A 9,481-nucleotide genomic window follows, 5' to 3' on the forward strand; every position below is an offset into this window, starting at 1 on the left:
AGTTCATCTCTTCCCCCTCCCCCATCGCTTTGTTCTTTTGACTTCTGTTCAGGTTTTTGCGCGGCCAACACATTTCAAACGTCAACTATAATTAATCAGACCACCTGCTGCGCATTTCATGCTCAGATGACTAAATTTGATGGTTTTGAAGGGCCTAACTCTTTTCTTAGAGGACGAAATTTCGGATTTCTTGCGTTGTTATTGTTATGCAGTTAAACCAAGAGTCCATCAACAAAGGGTAGCATTTATCCAAATTGGCTTGGTCCCCATCAGCGTCAGAAAAGTGACTATTTTTAAACCAAGTTTTGCGGGAAAATGAACAATCATAGAATATTTTCACTCACGGGATCAGTAACCTTGTTCTTCCACCGAAACAAAAGTTCGAAACTTTTGCGTGATAACAGAGCTTAAATCCCGGAGGATTAGTTGGGGACACCAACATGGCCGCTGTTCCATTGTTTAGGAAACTTAACATGACCGCTGTGATGTCACGTAAAAACGCTCTATAGAGCAAATCGGCTTCAAACCCTATGGGACCATAACGTTTTGTTCCAGAGATTTCTATATCATTTAAATGTGAATGATACATTATAATGCAAATACAATACCCAAATATTCTTAAATCCGGGAGATTTGAACTGAGTTAGCCGATTTAGTCTTTTTTTCTCTGATGGGGACAAACCTGATATCACATTCTTACTCTTGGGTAATGGACTCTTCGTTAACCAAATTTTGCGTTATAAATTAATGCAAGTAATATGAAGAGTGGTAACTTACTATGACTCAGGTCTTTCATTTGTATGCAAGCATCTGCTGACAACACGAGAAAGAAAAGAACAAAGCTAACACGTAGTGATTGAAAATAAAAAGCGCCTTCAGCCATATTCCTGAAAGATAAAGTTATGAAATATTTTCAGAAGTGGGCATATATGAGCCAGAAACGTTCACGCTTAACACTGAGAAAAGCAAATAAAAAAACAAGCAAATATATGGAGACTGCGAAACGCACCGACAGGAGTAATCGGTCAGCTGCGATGTTACGAGTGCCCTGAAGTACTTGAAACGCTAAACACAGCTGATGCTTAAATGACAGTCATTTTGCTTGATTATACAAATTATATAAGCTGCTGCAATGCCAATCGATTCGTTTTAATTAGTACAGAATGGATGCCAAGGACATTGTCATAAGTGAAGATCCCACGATAGATCACAGCAATTTGGCTACAATTTCTTTTGAGAATTGATTTGTCAATTCAATTTTTTCTAAATTTCCTGATTCAGATTAAATATCAAATAGTATGTCACATTCTCCTTAAAAGCTTTGCAAGTCTCTGTTTGCAAAGAAAATGAGGTTCAAATTAGAATTGGTAGCTTCTTTCAATTAAAATGCTTTCTTGAAGACCGTAAAAGAAGAGAGAAGGATGAATTTAGGGAGAAGCTATAACGTAATAGAGCGTTGGACAATTCTGCTGCGAAAGTCTGCTTGTCAAAATGTCATTTTTTTATCCGTTGAAGGCGAAATCTGAAGTTACCTTGAAATCCTGCTTTCGTAAGGAGCTTTTCGGACACCCTCGAGCTCTGTGACAAATAATGACTGTACGAGTTCACAGAAACTAAAAGGTAAACTGTTTTATAGTTGCGTGTACTCAGCTATATATACATTTAATTTCAAACCTACCGGTATCTTTATTTTCTAATAAATTATTAATACCACTTTAACAAGAAATATTGGTGAAATACACCCTTCAGCATTCAAAGGAAACAAGCAATGAGTCTGAGGGTAAGATGTGATTCTTTTTGCCAGCGAATACAACAAATTTGCGAGCAAATGGCACTCTGTGCACGCACTTATTTCATTAAATTCAAACTCGTACGCTACGACTTCCTGTCAGGTGGTGTGTAAAACGCCAATGACGGCAAGTTTGCTTTTTACCGTGAAATTAAATCCAATGTTTGTTAACCAACTAACTTTCAAATTCTCTTTATCTAAACTTAAAAAAAAAGCCTGATAAGAAAACCGGCTGGCCTTAAATGCAAAATTAAGACATATAAAAGAAGATTTTGAATAGATTGAAAAGAGGGTTGATGTTCTTGCTCAATCATTCGGCGACAACTTGGGAAAGGAGGGGCTTTCTTGTGAAAAACGCATGCTACAATTAGTTTGATAAATAATCGATATCATGTTCCTTTTTCTGTGCATAAAATGAATTTTTTTTATTTTCTCATCTGATTATATACATCACGCACTCAATTAAATATATATATATATATATATCTATATATATATATATATATATATATATATATATATATATATATATATTGAATTAACAAGGCTGGAAATCCAACGATGTAGTCCCAAGCTAGTAGGATCCGAAGGATTCACAACGCTTTGCTAGAAATATTAAGTTATTTGAGTGTGCAAATAGCGACAGCGAACTACTAGCAGATCCATTGAATGAAAGACACCTTGCCGTGAGTGGAAATCGAACCCGCGTCCCCCTAGTTAATAGTCAGGTGTGCTAACCACTGCACCATCACGACAACCCTGCTGGAAACAGAGCAATCGGTGAGGTGATTGATTAGCCACGGGGTTCCCCAGCGTTTAACATCAAGGAACAGGACGTACAACGGATCATCCGAGGATGATTCACAGGCTACCAGCTAATAACAAATTATATTTTTGAATTAACAAGGCTAGAACTCCAACGATGTAGTCCCAAGCTAGTAGGATCCGAAGGATTCACAACGCTTTGCTAGAAATATTAAGTGATTTGAGTGTGCAAATAGCGACAGCGAACTACTAGCAGATCCATTGAATGAAAGACACCTTGCCGTGAGTGGAAATCGAGCCCGCGTCCCCCTAGTTAATAGTCAGGTGTGCTAACCACTGCACCATCACGACAACCCTGCTGGAAACAGAGCAATCGGTGAGGTGATTGATTAGCCACGGGGTTCCCCAGCGTTTAACATCCAGGAACAGGACGTACAACGGATCATCTGAGGATGATTCAAGGCTACCAGCTAATAACAAATTATATTTTTGAATTAACAAGGCTAGAAATCCAACGATGTAGTCCCAAGCTAATAGGATCCGAAGGATACACAACGCTTTGCTAGAAATATTAAGTGATTTGAGTGTACAAATTTAATTTGCATGAAATACTGATTTCAAATAATATTACAAGCCTTCCAAATCTGCCTCCATTTTGGTCTACAATTCGCAATAGACTTCTTGCAGTTTGGTAAGAACAGAACTGAAAATGAAGTTGAAGTGTGTTCCCCACACGTTATCGATAAAGCGCAGCCTGCTTAGCAGGCCTTTTTGGTGAATTTTAGAAGCTTCTTTCCACCAGGGGTTGCCGTTTCGAGTGATCGGTTGAATGTAATGGCTGCGTGAAAACCTAGATCGAAACTCCCATTTCCATTCATGTGTGAGGGGCATGGGTTTAATGCCAGCTAACAATCAATCATAGCGCGCCTTGAGTAAACATTGGCGGGATTACAATTCATATTTGAATGGAGGTGCCTGGTTACCAACCCCCTATATTTCGACCGCGCTCCATTCAACGGAAGCGCCTGCTGAGCTGATTTCGCTGGGGAAAATCTACAAGATCGAACTGAGATTCCAACTTACCGATACTGTTTCCTGTCCAAGGCTTACTGTGTGCGATTCCTCGACAATGATAGCCGACAATCTTTTGTTGAAGTATTGTTAATATAGAGTGTTTTTACTCACGAGATCAGTAAGCTTTTTTTTTTTCCAACGAAGCAAAAGAAAACATTTGCATAAACATAGAGCAAAATTCCCGCAGGTTCAGTTGCGTACACCAACATGGACGCCGTTCCATTGTTTAGGTAGACCAACATGGCTGCCGTGACGTCTCGTAAAAACACTCTATTAGAATGTCCCTTCAGCAGCTTGAGAAATGCCTTGTCCAGCACATCTTCTGCTGTTGCAAAAACTATGGATACATCTTTCAGCCTGGTAGAATGGGCGGCCGTCACCGCCAAAAATACGAAGTATGTCAAAAGGAATAGACCAACGTGGATTGGTTCGTTGGAGCAGTGCAGAAGAGACTAAACGAGTTAGAAATTATGCAGCTTAAATACAAGTGATTTTGTTGCCTTGTCAAATGGTTCACTTAAACAATAAACGAAATAGGAAATAGGAAATTCTATGGTCATTACTAGTAAAACGGAAAAGACTAACTGAAGCCGTTTTATAGAAAAGAAAATCGGTTCATCTTCCAAACACAAACTGGTATAGTGTGTCAACAAACGGTCCGGGGTGATGTTAATAAATGGCTTACCTTTGGATTTGGCGTGGAGTCTGGCGATGTTGAAGAGTTTGCCGTCTGACCTCGTCCGGACGTAGACACCTTTGTACAGTCTACAAAGGCATACTGGAGTAGCAGCGAGAAGAAAATCCCGAAAAGGGATGGAGCAAGGACACAGCCCTGTTTTACTTCACTGCTAACTGGGAAGGCATTGGAGGTGGCCCCATCGAAGCAGACCGTACTCTGCATGTCCTGGTGAAAGCCAATCTTCTGGAGGATCTTCAAGAGCCCGCTTCTGCTCACCAAATCAAAAGCTTTGGTGAGGTCCACGAAGGCGAGGAACAATGGATGCTGCTGCTATCGACACTTTTCCTGCAGCTGCCGGAGGGAGAAGATCATGTCCACTGTGGACAAGTGTTTGGCAAGACAAAACAATGTGTGTCGTAAAACCCAAGACAAAAGTAATTACTTTGGAGAATCAAAATGGAGGGAGACAATCCACTAAACCAATCAAAACTCGAAGATATTACACGTAGCCGACACAAAGCGCGAGAAAATGTGCACGCGGGAGCCACGATTGGTTTCCCTTCTGATTGGTACGGTGTCAAAATGGCGCGAGAACTTTGAACCAATCACTGAGGGAAGTAATGCAAAACCAATGCAATTCTCTTATTACTTTCGACACTATTGAAAACTGCTCTAATATAGTACTAATACTAATACTTATACTAATACTAATACTAATACTAATACTAATACTAATACTAATACTAATAGTAATTGTAATACTAATACTAACACTAATAACAATACTAATACTAATACTAACACTAATACTAATACTAATACTAATACTAATACTAATACTAATACTAATACTAATACTAATACTAATACTAATACTAATACTAATACTAATACTAATACTAATACTAATACTAATACTAATACTAATACTAATACTAATACTAATACTAATACTAATACTAATACTAATACTAATACTACTAATACTATAAACACAGAAGAAGAACACGCCTGAGCTTAAAACCATGTCAACTTCAGTTACAACCGTTCGAAAATAGACGCAGGCCTTGCACAGGAAGGAACATTATAATAGCAAAGAACAAAACAGAAAAAAGCAACATTAAAATGTTTTGGAAATGACGAAAGACATGTACAGGAAGAAATGTTATAATCAGTTAAGCATAGAACAGAACAATACTTTTAGAAAAAAAATAGAAATATTTGGGAAATGAGGAAAGCCTTGTACAGGAGGGAACAGCATTGTAATCAGTCAACCTGAAGATCGTGACAAATTTAGCACCACCTTAAATTAAAACTTTTCGGAAATGACAAAAGCCTTGAACAGGAAAGAACATCACTGTAATCAGTCCGGCAAAGAACGTAACATTATTCAGCAACATGCATCAACAACCTAATGATTTGCTTCCGTGTTTAGGATCCTCTATCCCTACTATTTTGACAGAGCCATCTCTACTCATCACTCAGCCACGATGACATTGACTTGGAATTCCACTCAAGACTTTGGCATTGGTTCAAAGTACCGGGCTTAATCAAAATGCTGAAATCCGTAATCGAAACTTGTTTGTTATAGCGGAAGTGTGCCAATACTAGTTTTCCTCCATAAAACAACGCTTGACTGACGAACATCAACGGGAATGGAATCGTGCTCGTTTTTCGTTTTTAGAAGAAAAATTCTTGCTTGAAACTTAGGTGCCTTCTTTTTTATTCCTCATCTCCGGGCTATGAGTTTGCGGATGCTGGGGTGGATTACGGCTTTTCAAAAGGACGGATATCCGGTAAACAGAGTAGCCTTCGGGTGGAAATAAAATATCGCTCAAGTTCCCTTCGGGTTGGTGTTTTTAGAAGAATCCGCCTTACAAGAAGGGGTTTCTCTCTACTAATTAAAACATTCATTTATCAGTAGGTAGTTATGGGGAATAGTGTGTGTGTGGATGGTGAGTTGAGGGAAAATCATAGACAAAAGTTATGGTTAGTCTGTAAAATGAGGGGGAGATGTTCACAAAGCAAACTCTCAACCCCAAAATAAGGTTAACAAATGAAACGAACTCTGTGTGAAATTAAGTATTTAATCTCAGAAACAGTCAGATAGTACATGTACGAAAAACTTAATCACGTAGGAGGGATTAATAAATATTTGACCATGAAAATTATTCGTTTTTTAAAATGGGAATAATAAAGATGAAAAATCTTTACACTAAAATCTTCGTTCTTAAAAATATGTGGAAAAAACTAAAGAAATCCCATGGAATATGAAACACCAGTTCCACGAGGCAAATCCAAGAATCCCGAGGATAAAGACAAACTGACTGCGACACCATTAGGCTCGTAAATGGCTGCGAATCTTCAGGGGTAGAGCGCAAACGAGCAAGGGGGTTTCTAGTCTAGCACCGGACCTCTACCCGACCCCCACTACACGTGAAAGCTAGCGTTCAGAAGGTCCATTTTGGTCTATGAGTTTCCGAATGGGGGGATTACGGCTTTTCAAAAGGACGGATATCCGGTAAACAGAGTAGCCCTCGGGTGGAAATAAAATTATTATATAGCTCAAGTTTCCTTAGGGTCAAAGTGCATATTTTTCGCTTTCTTTGTGCGGGCCCATTTTTATTACTAGGGCTAATTAGTAGCTCAGATGAGAATAAAGTCAGCTCTTGAAATTTAGCCTTAATATATATATCTGACGGGAAAGTCAACGCAGAGTACTCTGGAGACCGTTCAAGTCGAATATACAATTAAAACAAATCGCTGGTAAATTTTATTCGATTAAGATCGAGAACGGAATGCCTTAAAAAATATTTGTGTATTCCTATTCCGGAATAGTATCACCTGAATTCAACCATAAACAATTTAACATCGCCACTGATTTTTCAGATACAGTGGTAATCCTTCGCTTGCACGTAAATTTTAAGAAGGGTGAGTGACTCGTTTTTCTTTTTTCTGTTTCAAAATTAGTTTGAGCCGATTAAGAGCTTCAGCTAAAATATGCCAATAAATCAAAGTCACGACGTCTGGTGATTATATCAAGGACTGTATCTGCATTATCCGCTGAGGAGAAGCTTTTGCTGGGTACAGTGTGAAGTCAGTCAACTCTGCGGAATTTTACCCGTTCGTCAAAGCAGCACACCCTCAAATCATTTCAAGGTAAAAGATTTCGAGAGTATTCTTGAAGAGATTCTTTGGGTAGATGACAAGGAAACCTTAAACTTAAGCCGAAACAGAAAGAAGGGCTACAGGCGATTATTTTTGAACGGTCGAGATTCTTTAATTGTCGGAGCAACTGCAGAATCACAGAAACGAGTGCTTAGGCTTAATCAATAAACGAGTGCTATTTTCTTCACACGATCTCGTGCAAAGTGTAGTTAGCCAAACCGTAAATTGAAAGCTAAAGTTTTAAAGAGGGTTTAGGCCTAATCACTGAAACGAACGCTTAGGCTTAATCAGTAAACGAGTGCTATTTTCTTCACACAATCTCATGAAAAGTATAGTTAACCAAACCGTAAATTCTTATAAGTAAAGGCTTTTTAAAACAAATTGAGGTAAAAATTACCGGGTAAAATGCGCGACGTTTCCACCGAACTTCGGTCATTATCAAGCTTAAAAGTGAAGATAAAATTTTTGCATACACATAAATATAAAACTAAGGAGTAAAAGTATGTAAAGTATGAAAATGTACAAAAGGGGGTGTTAAAAACATGCTAGAATAAAAATGGATTAAAACACTTTCGCACGAATTGAGTCTGACTGTACATTCAGGCTTGGTCTCAGTTCATTAATTAAAAACATTTCATAAATGAGACAGTCAAACTTGCTCTTGCACTTTTTTAAGATAGTAAAATTCCTCGTAAGGTCATTGGGCACATAGGAATGTTCCACACGGAAATGCTTTCCAATGGAGGAAGACGCATTCTTGTGCTCGTCAACGCGTTGATGCAAATGCCGCCGTGTGTAACCAACATAACCTGCATCACACAGATCACATTTAAACTGATAAACAAGGGATTGTTGGTTGACAATGGGAGGCTTGACTTCGCGCGGTTTCAGATGCTGTTTAATCTTGTGGCTTGAATTTTCTGGCTCAGATCTCTAAGTTGTGCTCTTACAATATCAGCTGAAGACTGGTCCTTAAATGGCAGAACCACGGGAACCGCTTTTAATTCGTTGTTAACAGCTGGTAACTCGCGAACAGGTTGATCAGAAGCTTTGACTGCAATAAAGCGCGAGATGGTGGAATTGATTAACCTGTCTGGATAGCTAAGACGAGAAAACACCATTTTGAGCCGATCACATTCATCGGAAAAGTATGACCAGTTAGATGAGACGCGGAAGGCACGATCAAGCATAGTTTTCAATAAGCCGCGCTTGTAGCGATCATCAACATGGCTCTTGTAATGCAGCAAGAGGCCAGTGTTGGTAGGTTTGACATACACTTTGGTTTGGATTTGTGTAGATTTGTTAAGGAGCTGTGTGCCCAGAAACGGAAGCATTCCATTATTCTCAATCTCCATAGTGAACTTAACCGAGGGGTGGCAGTGGTTAAGAGTCTCGAGGAATTCATTAGCTGATGCTATATTTGGCACAATAGTTAACGTGTCATCCACATATCTCCTGTAGTATGCGGGCATCTTGCCATCGCGCTGGAGCGTTCCTTCTTTGCTGCACATAAAAACGTTCGCCAATAAGGGTCCGAGCGGGGAGCCCATAGCGACACCATCTGTCTGCTCATAGAGTTGACCGTTGAACAATAAAAGTTGGTCCTTCGTTGCGCCTCTTAGGAGATCAACCAGGTCTTGCTTACTGAGGTTGAGGCCGTGCGTTACATTGAACCAATCGTTCATGAAAGCTTTATCGAAAATACTATTAACGCTAACAAATGCGAACTCAGCAAGGTACAGATTTTGTTAGCTTGCTTTATGCAAAAACAAATATTGATAAAAAGTAAATAAATATTGATACACAGTTTTTAGAAAGAGCAGAAGGAAGTTTCCAGGACGGTCGCTCGACAATAACATATTTACGACATGAAAACAACATTACTTTTGAACCGTGAATATAGAATAATATATAGATTTAGCCAAGCCTAAAAGCGGAGCTCCCGGCTTCTTTATTCTTACTGGCTGTAGGATTAGTGAAAATAAAAGGATTTGGAACTGTCCGCC

At 39.0% G+C, this 9,481-nt stretch overlaps 1 protein-coding gene, 1 non-coding gene and 1 pseudogene across 2 annotated transcripts in view; all 3 read right to left on the reverse strand.

Moving 5' to 3' along the window:
* LOC138060136 (peroxidasin-like) overlaps positions 1 to 1,641 on the reverse strand; it is a 12,610-nt gene extending 10,969 nt beyond the window's left edge. The window contains exons 1-2 of the mRNA XM_068905852.1: positions 1,533 to 1,641; positions 778 to 887 (exon numbers count right to left, since the gene is read on the reverse strand). Of these exons, the coding sequence (XP_068761953.1) occupies positions 778 to 883 (106 nt within the window). The 5' untranslated portion in view covers positions 884 to 887; positions 1,533 to 1,641. The remainder of the gene's footprint in view (positions 1 to 777; positions 888 to 1,532) is intronic.
* Positions 1,642 to 2,471: 830 nt separating this feature from the next.
* On the reverse strand, positions 2,472 to 2,544 carry Trnan-auu (transfer RNA asparagine (anticodon AUU)). Its single transcript has one exon. It is a non-coding gene; the product is annotated as a tRNA-Asn (tRNA).
* Positions 2,545 to 8,036: 5,492 nt separating this feature from the next.
* Positions 8,037 to 9,025, reverse strand: LOC138059314 (uncharacterized; annotated as a pseudogene).
* Between the last annotated feature and the right edge of the window lie 456 nt (positions 9,026 to 9,481).

This window comes from Montipora capricornis, chromosome 8, assembly GCF_036669925.1.
Source record: "Montipora capricornis isolate CH-2021 chromosome 8, ASM3666992v2, whole genome shotgun sequence".
Classification (NCBI taxonomy): Eukaryota; Metazoa; Cnidaria; class Anthozoa; order Scleractinia; family Acroporidae; genus Montipora; species Montipora capricornis.